The sequence below is a fragment of the Bombus huntii genome, chromosome 5, assembly GCF_024542735.1.
Source record: "Bombus huntii isolate Logan2020A chromosome 5, iyBomHunt1.1, whole genome shotgun sequence".
Taxonomy (NCBI): domain Eukaryota; kingdom Metazoa; phylum Arthropoda; class Insecta; order Hymenoptera; family Apidae; genus Bombus; species Bombus huntii.
In genome coordinates this window covers 6,788,358-6,803,543 of record NC_066242.1, presented here as the reverse complement: position 1 = coordinate 6,803,543, position 15,186 = coordinate 6,788,358, and the positions used below count along the sequence as shown (strand labels likewise).

General features: G+C 35.1%; 1 protein-coding gene across 8 annotated transcripts in view; it reads left to right on the top strand.

The window, feature by feature from the left end:
* The window catches only part of LOC126865388 (SLIT-ROBO Rho GTPase-activating protein 1-like), a 43,857-nt gene extending 28,739 nt beyond the window's left edge, over positions 1-15,118 (top strand). For 6 of the 8 annotated variants that reach the window (XM_050617817.1, XM_050617818.1, XM_050617821.1 and 3 more), the window contains 12 exons: positions 3,392-3,575; positions 4,222-4,387; positions 4,965-5,189; positions 5,696-5,824; positions 6,700-6,930; positions 7,274-7,549; positions 7,808-8,403; positions 8,595-8,816; positions 8,904-8,974; positions 9,057-9,237; positions 10,123-10,396; positions 12,372-15,118. In XM_050617817.1, coding sequence (XP_050473774.1) covers positions 3,392-3,575; positions 4,222-4,387; positions 4,965-5,189; positions 5,696-5,824; positions 6,700-6,930; positions 7,274-7,549; positions 7,808-8,403; positions 8,595-8,816; positions 8,904-8,974; positions 9,057-9,237; positions 10,123-10,396; positions 12,372-13,397 — 3,581 coding nt within the window. In that variant the 3' untranslated portion in view covers positions 13,398-15,118. The remainder of the gene's footprint in view (positions 1-3,391; positions 3,576-4,221; positions 4,388-4,964; positions 5,190-5,695; positions 5,825-6,699; positions 6,931-7,273; positions 7,550-7,807; positions 8,404-8,594; positions 8,817-8,903; positions 8,975-9,056; positions 9,238-10,122; positions 10,397-12,371) is intronic. The other 2 variants (XM_050617819.1, XM_050617820.1) reach the window with 1 other exon arrangement.
* Positions 15,119-15,186: the final 68 nt, after the last annotated feature.

Here is a 15,186-nt window from a genome sequence, read left to right as displayed (position 1 = left end):
CAATACATGTCAGATAGAACAATTTTCTACCCAAGTCCCATTTTATACTTATAAACGTGTATTTCAATCTGTATCCCATGTTTTATGCGATGTAAAGAGGAGTGTTTCATGTAGGTAGGACGATGTAACTTTAAAATACTTAGAAATGGAGAGAAATGGCGTAGGGCGAAATGAAATGATATAGAATAAATGTCATGTATTAACGAAAAAGATACAATTGCGTTGTTTGAATGTACGAATGGATGAAAATACATGAAATTAACACCAGAATACCCTTTATTCTATGCCATTTCATATTGCCTTATGACATTTCTGTCCGTCTCTATTTTAAAAATACATTAGCCTGCCCTAGTTACGTGAGACATCCTGTTACTTATTTATCGTTTTTACCATAAAGTGCAAATTAAAAGGACATACGCTGAAATTGAAAGACTTTTCTGAAACTAAACGAAGCCCAAACTGTTATGCGAATCAACGATACCAATAGTTACGGATTAAATTAAGTTTGGCTGTGAATTATTAACATCATCATTCCAAAACAATTTTTAGAGTATAGTTATCATTATAAATATGTTCAACGAACGCACATTTATTCGTACATTTTGCATTTATTTGTTTATTCTTTTTTATTATTGAAATTTCGTATTATTGAAATTCTAGCGCTCGGTTGTGTAATTCTAGCAGCCAGGCACTATGATTGAGATCGAGAGAATGTTTTTGCCAGGGTATCGGTTACGAGCGAAGAGTGATTCGGGGAACTCTCGTGAAGATTTGGAATGCACGGTGTCACATGGAGATTTGGCTGCACGTGGCAAGAATGGTGTAACTCGTCGTTCGTGTTGCCAATCTCTTGAACATAATACTTTCTTTATTTAGAATTTCCTTATCTCTTTTTTTCATACGGCTCGTTTCATTTCTGTTAAGAATAAATTATATCATATTTAAAAACCTGTCGATTCCACTATATATATTACAGGAATAAAATAAATCACAAAGAGATAGGGAATTTCTAAATAAAGAAAATATTATGTCCAAGAGATTGGCAATCCGAATGACGAGTTGCACCATCTGCACGAACTGAGATTGACGTAACAGAAATGAATTTATTTGTAGTCATTTATATTGATTATAGAAGAGTCCGATTAAAAAGTGACCTAGTTAACAGGTGGAAACCTTGTTCAATTGATAAATCAAGTCGTGTGAATTTTTAATGCTTGAAAGGACATTTTATGTCATCGATGAATTCAAGTGTCTAAAATCACATGCTACCTTTACTTTAAATCACCCGATATATTGGCAGCCCGCAACGAAATGCGTTTATTTACCTTCTTAGGGGCGTAGGCAGGTCGATTCATGCGTTTCAGCCCCTGTGCGACGGGGTCGAAAATCTCGTGGCCACTTGGGGAATGAATCACACCGCGGAAGTACGGAAAATCGATACGCCCTACGCTCGAATCGAGTGGAAAAAGTTAAGCAAGTTCATATGGGATGACCTAAGATCAACGATGGACAGCTTCCTTCTTTTTTTACTTCTTTTTCTTGCTTTCTCAGAAATACTCGACACCACATGGTACTTCCCCGATGCCCTCAGCTATCAAGTTTCTTCGTACGAGTTTCTAAAAACGTTAAAAACTTTCTCGAATATCTCCTAGAACTTTTTATCCCTTTTTTTCAAAAATTGTTCTTTATATTTTAAAATATCCATACTGAAGGAATTTGAACAGCAAATGATATATTTTATTACTAATTTTCGTTCCAGTTTACCATGGTTTACCATGTTTACGGATAAATGACGAAATAAATTCTTGTATTACCTGATTTTATTTACTTATACATTGCCGCCTAGTCAACATTAATGGTCATAGTCTAAAAGCTAAAATAAATGATCGTAAAAGCTTTTTCTTATAACTTTTTTACTTTGTCACGCATAGAATTTACATATTTCTTTACTAGAAAAAAATTGTATTTTATAATTCTATCATTTATATCGTTTATTCTTAGAAGTCCTGCACTCTTAACAACTATAGCTTTTACGCGCCCGTTTTTTATTCGACTGTTCGTATCATTCGTTTCTCAGAAAGTCACATAAAGAATCGTTTAATCCTCTGCGAAGGGTGCCTTTTCTTCAATGAACTCGTTACAATGACCCTCATTGATCCATGATTAGATGCAAACCATCCAGGGGTAGTCTAGACTTTAGAGTTTTATTCGCATCAGATACATAGAACGAAACAGGTTGTCAGTTTCAGCTGCTTTTAAATTGCTATTCTTTTTTTTTTCTCTTCTCTCCTTCAACTTTGATTTTTCGCTTCGATAAATTGAAGAGACATAACGTTTTTCAATTTGTATAACTTCATCTTTGAAGTGTTGTTCATTTGCTTTAGTCGTAGAATAAATAAAAAATAGTCATCCGTAGATTCTTATGTAAATTGGAGTTTAAGGTCAGAATGAATTATTGAATGATCATCGAATGAAAATTAAAAGAGATTGTCTGAGATATCGTTCTACGTAGGAAGTGTTATAAAAACACAGATATTTACAACAATTTACAATTTTAATGTTTAGGGTAATACAATCACAAGTTTAATACCACATGACCTTTAAGAAATTGCAACAAAACAGACAAATATGAAATTTATTATTTTATGATATTTATTTATATTATTTTTTGTAAGTCACTTCGCATTACACTTGCGATCCTATTAGAACACCAATAAAACCCCCTCAACTATTACAATTAAGGATAAATAGTAATACTAAAGAATACCATCTATGCACGTGTACATGATATTTCTGTTTTTACTTATTTTTAGTATCTTTTAGCAATCCCTCAGTTTTTCTCAATACTCATTCTTAATACAAAACAAAAATAATGGAGAATTATAATCTTATAACAATACATTTTTCAAGCTCATAGCAACGATGCAATATGTATAACATACGATGTAATTCCGAAATCGTGATATAAAAAGAGCGAATGAAAAAACTTCACCTTTTTTTTTTAAGAAAGCACATATTGTATAAAAATATGTTGTTCTAGATATCTGGTCTCATTTTACTAAGGAATTACTTTGTATATTTTACATTGAATCCACCAAACCACAAACCAACCCGTTGAATCGATAAAAGTATAAATAACTATAGAACTATATAAAGTTCTGTTATTACTTTTATATGTACTATTTCTGCGACAAATATAAAGTTGAAGAGTCGGCAGCAGGTGTGTGGAAAATAAAAAGTAAAGCACGATTGGATGTAGACCTTTCAAGGTAGCAAGTACGTTCGTAACACGAAATGCGGTTGCGATAAACGGGATTGGTCGATCGATCGATTAACGAAAAACGAACGAACCAGCAGAAAGTCTTTATTCGTGGCGTGTTCCTGTTTTCAGACATACGGTTGCAGCTGAACGAACAGCTGAGATGTCTCGACATCCGGATGGAGGCCCAAGTCGCCATCGTGGCGGAGCTTCAGGATTTTTTTCGAAGGAGAGCCGAGCTCGAGCTCGATTACAGCAAGTCCCTCGACAAGTTAGCCAGAAGCATACAGCTCAGACACAAGGAGCAAAAGCAAAAGTACATATCTTTAGACTTTCTTCTCTTTAGACTTTGTTTTTAACAATCTCACATTATCATTACATTATCTACATATATACGTAGTACTGGTTTCTTTCTTGCTAAGAGACTATTTGTTTCTGAATGAACAAAGAATAATAATCTAGCGCTATTGGGTTCTTTCTCCATAACTAATATACTGTTCAAAACAATTAAGTGTGTGTTATTATCGTACATTTTATTTCACGAACCACGCAAACAGAAGTAAAGAAGTCCTACAGGTTTGATAGACAGATAGTTTGTAATAAATAGATTGCGGATTTTTATACACTTATGGGAGATTTGAAGGTGCAAAAATGTATGCAATGCATATGATACACAAAAATATATAAATATTCGAAGTAGAAAATTTATTATAAAATATATAAAACTGCGTAGAAATGCGTAAAAATCTGCAGTCTGATAATAAAAATTGACTTTGTGAGTTATCAGAAAGTCTACGAACAGAACGAGTGGGTACACAGATCAAAGTAACAACACGGGGAACGATCATTTAATTGTTTTGAATAGTATAGTTTATTAAAGTACATGGATAGATGCGTAGATTGGTGATAAAGTAGTAATAGTCGGAAGTAAGCAGATCAAGCTAACAGCAAACAATTCCTAGGCGAGAACATTGGCCCCTATTCTCGAGTTATGCTTGCTGGCAACAACTTATCAACGAGACCAAGTCCTTAAGCAGAGATCATGCGGCTCTTTCAGAAGTGTACAGCACACATCTCGTCGGTCGTCTCAATCAGGTGATGGAAGATGTTCAACGGATATACAAGCGTGTGAGTATAAGCCAGTACCATTGGAATCCTACAAAATACATTTACGATTTGTTGTCTGCAATTATGCAATGTTATAAATAATATTATACGGTCGAGAAACGTGGAAAAATACAGTTTGAAGTATTTAGAACTTTTGTACATTAACTTTTATCAATACAGTATTTACTATAGATTAGAAAGCGATAGAGAATAGTTACTATAATGTAATTTTAATACAATATTCCAACTGAAAGCTCTAGATATCAATTTATAAATAATATTTGCAACTTGAAGTCCGAGACATCCCACTTTGGAGCTCCTCCAGACTGATAAAAGTATCTAACAATACGTGCGCCCACTTATGTCCTTTTTATCAGGAATACATTATTTACTATTCGTCGAAGAAACTAGATCCAACAACTAGAATCAACGTAAAATATTCATATGAAAAATATCACACATACGCATCTACAAATCTTACTACCGCCATGAATATATGTACTCGGCGTTGGTCTGGGGGATGCTTATATCAACGAACGGATATGCATAATCAGAGGAATCATTAAAAATGACGGTCGTTCAATCCGATTGATTTCAGTGCCGTGAAATAGGCTACGAGACGCACGAGGAGATCCTTCGAGTGTTGGACGAGCTGCATACCACGATGAAAACGTATCAGACATACCAGACGGGGTCACGGCAAGCGGAAACGAAGCTTCGTGTGGCGGAACAACAACGCAGCAAGCTCGAGGTGGCGAATGCCCCGCCCGAGAAGCTCGCGCGTAGCAAGAAATACAAGCTCATGGAAAAGGAAGTGAACAAGGTGGGTTGGCGATGTGAAATCAAGGCCAAGCCGCCGGCTGCTCTCGCTACTCGCCCGTGTTTCTCGATCCTCTCTATTCTCTCTTCAGTTTTCTGTCCCTTTCTCTCCCTCTCTTTTCTTACTTTCTACCTTTCTTTCTATTTGCTTTTCTGACCCTGGCGAGGTCGAGTGTACTTCAAGACGCGCGAGTATCAATTTCCGCCACGTTCTTCTTACATGGAGGATACGTGAACCGAGGCCACCAGCTATCTATGTATTCTCTTGATGAATAAAGCACCGTTTCATTCATCTCCCTGTCAAAATTTCACGCCTTACCATTACTAGTTTTAGAGAGGAGCTTCGTGCAGGGTAGATTGTGCGATTGCCTAAGTTTGTTGGATCGAAGAGGTGCGGCAAAAGTTGGAGGTTTCGGGGATTTTGATTGTCAGAAATGAATACCACGGATAAAAGGACGGTATTGATTAAAATTGATTGAACTTATCACGTATACTTTTCATTCTGTTCAGAGGAAGGTCAAGTATCAAGAGGCGAAGCTAAAGGCGTTGAAAGCAAGAAACGAGTACATTTTGTGTCTGGAGGCATCCAATACGACAATACACAAGTACTTTGTGGACGACCTATCAGATCTCATCGATGTAAGTTTTAATAATCAAAGAAAATAGCAAAATTCTTATAACTTCTATAAAAATCATAATATTTTGATGAATAGAAGACAAAGATAATATTTGGAGCTTGCTGCTTTATTTGTTATATCTACTCTTCTAATGATATACTAGTTTTGGAAATAGCTTCTGGTCAATTTACAAAAATTTTCAAATGCAAACCAATAGAAAAATTGTTATTATATCAAAAGTCAATATAATTATATGGATCAGTGATCTAAAACTTTTACCCAATAACATAAAACGTAGAATGTTGCAACAATTATTACAAAATATATTTAGCAACTCAAAGGAAACTTATTGCATGCATCACGCTACTGTACATCTGCGTTCCGCGCTAATTGTTTTAACAGTGCAAAGCTTTAATGTGGAAAATGCTCGAATGCATATTTGACACGCAATCTATGAACTAATTGCAGTAACTTGAACATGACTTAAGAGAGCATTAAACGGGCTTCTCGATACCGTACACGTGACTCAATAATGGGTCAGTGAATCGGTTTAGTCAACTGAAAGGTCTAATCGCCTTTCCTAATTGTTTCTTTGTTAAATGATTGTTGAGTAAGATGTACATAAATAAATCTCCTTGAAAAAATTGCATTCACTTGTTCCAATAAAGATCTAGTCAATGTCCTTCCAGTCTCTCAAGTTCCATTCCAATTTTGTGCAAATTTTTCTAGAAATATTTATTTATTTCATAATAATTTATTTTTTTTATATTTTTATAATAAAAGAAATTCATATATGTGCATGGAAAATGTTCTCGTCCTTTTATTTACTGTAATATACAAATATAGGATAAGAAATATAGATATCCTAACGACTGAATATTCTCGGTATTTTTTCAGTGTATGGATTTCGGATTTCACAATTGCATTGCAAGAGCGTTGCTGATGCATTGTAGCGCAGAGGAAGGTAGGCAACGTTCGCTGCAATCCGGTGCTGAACAATTGGCAGCATGTGTTGGTGCTCTAGACTCGAGGGCGGATAAACAGAGGTTTTTAGAATCTCATCATTCTGCTTTCATGATACCCAAGAAGTTTGAATTCCAAGGTCAACGAGGGGACGAGGTACTTGAAGTATGAAAATTCTTCTTTTCTTTAATCATCATTTGATCACGTTCGAACGATTTAGATCATGAGAGAACAAGTTTATAATTGATTAATCTTGATGTAATTATAGTAATAAAATTATTATTATATTCTAAATTTATTCTTATATTCATGTTTTGAAACATTCTACATAACTTTAAAAAAGGTGCGTTTTGTATTTTTTAAAAAATAGGTTTTGTAAAAAATTAAGTTTTGGAGATATATCCTACATTTCATATACATAAAAACTAGTGAAAACGTGTGCAAATGATACTTTCAACTTTCAACATATTTTAATTATTAATCTATCTTTTGCAATTTATTTTCATAGACTCCAGAACCGGAACTGCAAAAATTGTTACACGCTGAGATGGAACAAAGATTGTCCCAATTGCAACAAAGACTGACATCTTTGAGAACAGAATCTGAAGAAGTTTGGAAAACCTTGGAGACAGCAGAAGCTAGTCTATTGGAGATGTTAACCGCGAAAGATTACGACTGTTCCAGATACTTTGGTGAGAATGCTGTTCCCACCTCCAGGCCACCAGAAACTGTGCAAATTAAGCTCAGAGCAGATAGACAGGAAACTGAAGAATTCTACCTCACGGTAAGTTCGACTGATTAAAATAATTACTTAATCAGATAATGAAAAATTAAATGGAATGGGGGGTTAAATATAATAATATATGAATATAATAAATTTGGGAATAAGGAAAATCCTTAGGGTAATAAAGGTCTTTTTTATAGAATGGCTATTAGGGATTAATAGAATAAATAGAGTATATATACAATATTAATTTTTTGTTATTTAACTAGCTATTACCAAACTTATTGTTAGTAATATTAGTTTGAAACATTTTTACAGAAATTCAGGGAATACCTTCTTGGAACATCAAGAATAGCTAGGTTAGACGCAAAACAAGAATACATTCGACAAAGCCTGTTAGATGGCTCGACTGCTAGCCCGAATCCATCGATATCAACAACGAAGCAAAAACAAGCTCGAAGAAAACGAATTGGTAGATTGCAGATGAACGGCCAACCAAAGTTATTCGGTGGCTCATTGGAAGAATATTTGGAAAGCACTAATCAAGAGATACCTTTAATCATGAAAAGTTGCATTAGAGTGATCAATCTATATGGTCTTCATCATCAAGGTATTTTCCGAGTCTCGGGCTCCCAGGTAGAAATTAACAATTTCCGGGAATGGTTCGAAAGGGGAGAAGATCCATTGGCCGACGTCACTGATGCGTCCGACATTAACAGCGTAGCCGGTGTGTTGAAGCTCTATTTGAGGGAACTAAGGGAACCACTGTTTCCTATTATTTACTTCGAACATTTAATGGAATTAGCACAACTTGAATCGAAGCAAGAGTTTGTTAACAAGATGAAGGAACTGATTTCCAGTCTTCCAAGACCAGTTGTCATAGTGATGCGATATTTGTTCGCTTTTCTTAATCAGTAAGTACATTATATCAATTACCAGTTAAGTAAAATTTATAGCAAGAATTTTCATGTTAGAATTTAAAGAAAAAAAACTGCTTTTTATAGCCTCTAATATTTTTTACGCGTTTGCTTCAAGAAGATTAAAAAGATAACTATTGAGAAATCCCTTTAAATTTTATTCAAAATTTTTCTTTATTTACTAACAGCCTTTCAGAATTTTCGGATGAAAACATGATGGATCCCTACAACTTAGCAATTTGCTTCGGCCCCACCTTGGTACCTGTTCCAGAAGACAAGGATCAAGTACAATACCAGAACCAAGTGAACGAACTCATCAAGAACATTATCACGTTCTGTGAAGAAATATTTCCAGAAGATATTGGAGGTACTCAATACGAAAAGTACATCAGTAGAGAACCTGACGACGTGTAAGTATATAATAATCTTATCTTATACTGACAGAATATTTTATCCATAATTTACCAATTTATGATTTTTTATAAAAATAAATGCAGAGACGTGGGAGATTCGCCGACGGACCAGGTCCAGGAAGACATGGACTCCGAAGTGTATCCATCTGAGGATGGTGAGTGAAACCAGATATGTAATAGTTGTGTAGTTGTTCGGAATCCAACAGCGCGATCTACGTTCGTTTTGTGTATTCCCAGAATCGGAAAACCTCGAAGCCACAGCGCAATTCGATTTCAATGCAAGGTCCGAAAGAGAGTTAAGCTTCAAAAAGGGAGATACCTTGACTCTATACACACAAGTCAGTAATGACTGGTGGCGAGGTGCCTTGGCCGGTAGAGAGGGGCTTATTCCCGATAAATATATTATGATCAAGATAAAGTAAGTGCGACTTAATCACGCAGTGGTGAATTACTTCCTTCGAGAATGTCTTCTGTTGAACCTAGTGGCTGAATTTAGCAATTCCAAAGGGAACGAAATTTGGATGACATATGCTTGCTTTTTAAGATAAAAGGAAAAGCTTCTTTATAGATTTCGCTGTTAGAAATGTTTCCTCAATATAATTTTCTTTTGATGAATGTATCTTCTTTCCTTTTTAGTTCTTTCCATGTGAATATCTGATTTGTCATATGATTATTGTTTATGGAAATATTATTCTTTCAAAATGGGATATATGACTTCTTATGGAAAGAATTAAATATGGAGTAAGAAAGCACGGAGACTTGATTAATTCCACTGCTTTCAAATCCTTTTCGTTTTCGCATGATTATTCAGTATAAAGTCTTATATCCACCGGCCACGTAAATGGTTCACAAACGTTTACGAATTCCTTGAGCGGTAGGTAGAGACGTAAAACTAAATGCTCATTAACATATTTAGTATTCGTTAAATTGACCATACACCATTGGAATAATTTCGCTTGTTTTAACGCAATATCCATATATATTATAACATATGCTTTACAAAACAAATAATATTATTTAGATGCTCAATGATGCATTTGATAATTAACATCATTTTTATAACATTAAGCTGTTGGTAATCTCCACGACAGCAATATACATATTGCGGAGGGATTTTTCTAACATTCTTGTTGTAAGATTTAGGTTTTGTTAAACCTACGTTGAAATTTATTATAATTCATTGCATAATTCTTCCAGACTCAAAAAGTTTCTTTATAGATCCAGGAATGCTTGTCATGCAGCTCTGCTTGCCTATTTCCTTACGTAACTTCATTTTATAAAAATACTTGTATCTTTTGTTCAGGGACGAAGAACGTGAAAAGGAACTCCTGAAGTCGTCTAGTGAAGAATCAATGCGAAGAAGGACTTCAAGCTCTGCCGATAGTGTTCTTTCAAGTAACAATTCACCGCTGATGGGACCGTCTGGAAATCCGACTACTTGGCCCTCTAGCACTACGTCCGACGTGCAGTCAACCGCAAATATAATCACAACAGACAATAGCAGTAACAGTGGTGTTATTCCAGCAGTCGTGACAAATGCCCCTTGCATCTCAGCACAACCAATCATCAGTCGAGAGGTACTGGAAACTACCGTTTAGTATTAATATATCTTGTTCGATTTTTTTTTCTTTTCATACATTCGTCTGCTTGTACATTTTCTGCGACGCACTCGGAAGATTTTTGAACTTTTAAGCACAAGTGCATGGCTATTGTGCTGTAATTCGTCTTTCTTAAGTGCAGTAGCAGCGAAAGATTGGAATGCACATTTTAAAGACGCAGACTTGTTGCCTGTACACCACACACATCTAATAGAAAAGCAGCATCGCTTTATGTCGTGGGACCATAAATCTGTTACAAAATCTCTTGTTTGTTCAAATGGATATAAGATTATAAATAACCACATTAATTCGGAAATTTTGTGGAAATATAATAGAAATTTTATAAGAACCAGTAACGTTATTGTTTTCTTTTATACTTTAGAAGGGTCGCTGGATTTTTTATGATAGATTTCATTGGGTTCATAATCTGTGATCTTTTAAGATTCGAAGATTTTCTCTCACACTATAGTAAGTTCATAAGATAGGAGACATGAACCTAAGGCTATTGTTAAGTTTAATTTACTTCGAAATAGTACTATTTCAATTAGCTGTAATCATTTGTATGATATATTTGTAAATAAAATAGAAATATATACATGTTTGTTGCTGCATGTGCCTTGGTCTCTTTGTCTTGTGTCGCCTGTATCCTTTTTGTTGTCTTGCGTCATGTACTTTTTTTTTCATTTTTTGTACTGATTACGACTTTCGATGTTAATAGTTGGGATGGTTTTTCCAGATATACGTTTAGTCAGCTTTTAGTTGACAAGAAAAGTTTCACATACATAGGTAGTGGGCGAAACGGACTAAAAACTGTTCGATAAAACTGCTGCCAAGTGTCGTGTGGTTCTGTCATTTGTGTTTTTCGTTTCGTTGAAGGAGTGCCTCTGTTTAACAGTTCAGTTGGTTTGTGAATCCTAGCATTCTGTAAAACAATTTCAGTCTATAGATGAAACCAAAATGGAATGCTACTCGCAGAGCCTACTTCTCCAGCGGATATTCTTTTGGCTTGAGGTGAGTAAATAAGTGTCTCACCCACCCAGATCAGTTAATAATTAACTTCGTCGTTGGCATCTCTAGACAGATAGGTATCAGTGCAAGGCTGTTGTCACGTTTACATGTTTGCCTGCTTGTATTCATCCTACTCATTGCCAGTTTTACGAGCAGTTTTTAATTCTACCTTGGTATGAATATTGTTCTTATGCACTTGTGTTTATTCATTTCCTTCTTCCCGTATTAATGCATGCAGATATCCACTTTAATCATTTATATAAATATTATACCTTCATATTCTTGTACACACGCGTCTAAAACCTGCAAATTACTCCTGATCAATTTATGAGATATTCTAAATTAGAAGATTCAAAAATTTGACTTCAACTTTTAATTGACTTATATTTCTGTACAAATATAAAATAAACATGTAGGTATTATCTACATTAAAAAATTGTGGAAGTCACTAAAATTAAATTGAACCGTTTTCAAGATTATTTTATAAAATCCGCTAAAAAATAATCATCTAAATTAGAATATATCTCTCATTATTATTTACTGTATTATAATTTTATCTTTCCTCTTCTTTTTATAATATATATCATTTATTTTAGAGAATGAAAAATTTTCTGTGTTATACTTATTATCTATTTGGGATTTAGTTCAATGATTCTTTTTAAACAGATTTTGTTCAATTAAAAAGTAGTAGGTTCTTACCATAGCTATTTATAATATAATAAACATAAATTGTAAAAATAACAATTTGTAACAAAATTCCAGGGCACTACATACGCAATAACAACACAGAAAATAATTTACATTTCATTGCAACAAATGTGGTTGGTAATTTGGAGAGCGTCACTAGTTTCCCATTCACTACGTAACAAAACATTTCACCATAAATGCTTCTTTAAACGTCTATATTACAATCTACAATAGTTTCACATTGTTCAACTATTTTCAGGAATGTGCATCTCGAGTAGCAAAGGTATCGACACCAGAAAAAGAGAAGCATATCTTCGTTTCTGATCATCGTGCAGACACAACGTCAGTTATTATTAGTAATAATGGTGAGAACGAGAAGATATCAGATTTCAGCGAGTCGTTACAACAACGCAACGAAGATACTAGCGAAGAAGCAGAACGTATTTCCTTGATGAGCCTAGACGGCGGATCAAAGCGTGGAACAAGTAGAAAACAACACTGGAAATCCCAAAGCATGGGTGATACTGTGCAGCAGACTGCGAATTCTCTTCAAACAAGCAATACTATCTCTCAAGATGAAGAACCTCAGGAACAGCCGACGTTTTCTGCGAATCGAGAACTTTGGCAAAGACGAGCGACGTCGCAAACGCAATTGAACCCGCCTGCGCCTCCTAATCATAAAATTTTCCGTGCCTCCCAAGAATTCCGTGAAATGCGTCAGAAACATACACCGGATTTGGTAATGGATCTGCCTTTATCGGCACAGGATGCGAGTAAAAAGTCTGCTTCGTCGAGCAGTCTAAGCAGCTCTGACGAAGAGACGCCAACTCAGCCATCTCGTGCTGAAGCGGCCACATCGCCAACGGGCGGTCCTGAGTCCCCTGACATGAGCACAGCTGCAGAACGATTCGCTAAACAGAACCAATGCACTCTAAAGAAAAATACCAAGTCGAATCCTGACGCGTCAAAGTTAAAACGTATGGAGACCGAACACGATCCCGAACAAGAGTCTGAGGAAATTGTTAGGTCGACAAGTTCCAATCAGATCTCGGATTCGATGCCTTTGAGATCACCTCTTCCACCACGTTCGACGCCGAAGATAGTGGCGAAATTTGCAGATATGCACCTAACAGGCGGCAGCCAGGTGTCCTCGTTCAAGCCGCAGATAAAAGTGAAGCCAACGATTCTCAGAAAACCGGTGTTACCATTCCCACATCCGCACATGAGTCCTGAGCTCGCGAGGAAAATCGAGAAGCAAGCGCAGAGCGCCGAACAAACCAATTAATTGCTAACCCAGGGTATTACAGAGAAGTTTTTAGCAGCGAGGAAATATTTATTTTCAGCAACCCATGCGTGTTTGAGTAAGATTTCCAGACGCGTAGATTTGCCACTGACTTTCCATTGACCAGTTACTCCGCCCAAATCGCAAGGACACGAAGTGTGTTAGTTACAGTACCCAAAAAAAGAAAGGAAAGCCGGACAGCATCGTTCCTTGATATGGAACGGGTCACGTGAGTTTAGTTTCAGCCAGTGAACGTTGCGTATAAAAGGTCTGATGCTGTCCTCGGGCCGAGTTTATTTTTTCTACGACTATTTTCCATTTTCGCATAATTTTTTTACCAAATGACCCGCGAAACGATGTTTCTAGTCATCGAGCGATGATTGAAAAACGATGCGAGAAATGTGTGAGCGAGAAAAATACATCGAAAAAGAAAAAACAAAAAAAAGAATATAATTTCGAGATTAAGTAGTTTTTCGTCGATAGAGCGAGAGAATGAGAGCGAGAAAGCGCGAACGAGAGAGCGAGAGAGAAAAAAGCCAGATGATTTTGTACGTTGGACGATTTGTAATTTATTGCAAAGAATATTTCTTCTCAACGTGTTATCAGTATAATGTTTGCAACAAACGTATTTGATGTTCCTTTAAAAACGCACGCGAGTAAGTATGAGTTTTAAACAAAACAAGAAAAAAAGAACTAGAATCTTTTTTAGGAATTAGTTTCTTAAGAATGAGTGAGATGATTTCGGGATTTAAATCCCGAGCTATTATTATTATTATTATTATTATTATTATTATTATTATTATTATTATTATTATTATTATTATTATTATTAATATCATTATTAATATTATTATTATTATTACTATTATTATTATTATTATCATTAAACATTAGTAACATGTCTTTAATAAGAATTATAACGACAATGATGTTTGATATATTCGAGAATAGTAAGTGTACAATAATGCACGAGTATTTAAACAATTCGACGTCAGTTCTAGATATGTACCAATAATTCTACTATGACAAAAAAAATTCAACGAAATCAGAAGAAAGCGATGTAACACCTCGATGTATTCATGCCCTTCTTCCCTATAACCAATTTAAAAAAAAAGGAAAAAAAATCGAAAAAAAATCATTGTACTCGTTTATCGAAGTAATATGCATACAGTATACTTGATACTCTGTGCAAGCATTCTACGAATTATACTTTGAGTGGAAAACTAATGGGACGCGTTATAAACAATCGTGATCCATAAAGTAACGAGTGATGCAAATTCAATTAAGATTGATTAACATAATACTCTTTATAGTTACTGATCAAATATTAGTACGAAATATTATCACATTATACCCACCGCAATAAGAAAAATACCAAAGCCAATGGATTATTGCATCCCCCCTTTCCCCATTTTTCTGATTGTATCATAATATTTGTTGAACGAACACAAAGCTAAAACTTTAGTTTTCTTAACGGTGCGTTCGTTTTTATATACATAGTTCATACATAGTGAGAGTTGCGCTTTTACAATCGTTTTCTTTTGTATAACTACTCTCATGTTGAATTGTTAGCCCCATGAGAATTCAGTGTAATTTAACGTGTAATTTAATGTTGTTACGTATTTATGTCAATTTGCCCCATCGTACAGATACAGGAGCCTAATTTGACTATTTTTCCGTTACGGTTACTGATATTAACTTCAATAAAAAAAACTTGCAGGCTGCATTGTGACCATTTCTGCAACAAAACCTAATCATATTCCCAAATCTAAATTTGTGTAACTTTTATAGG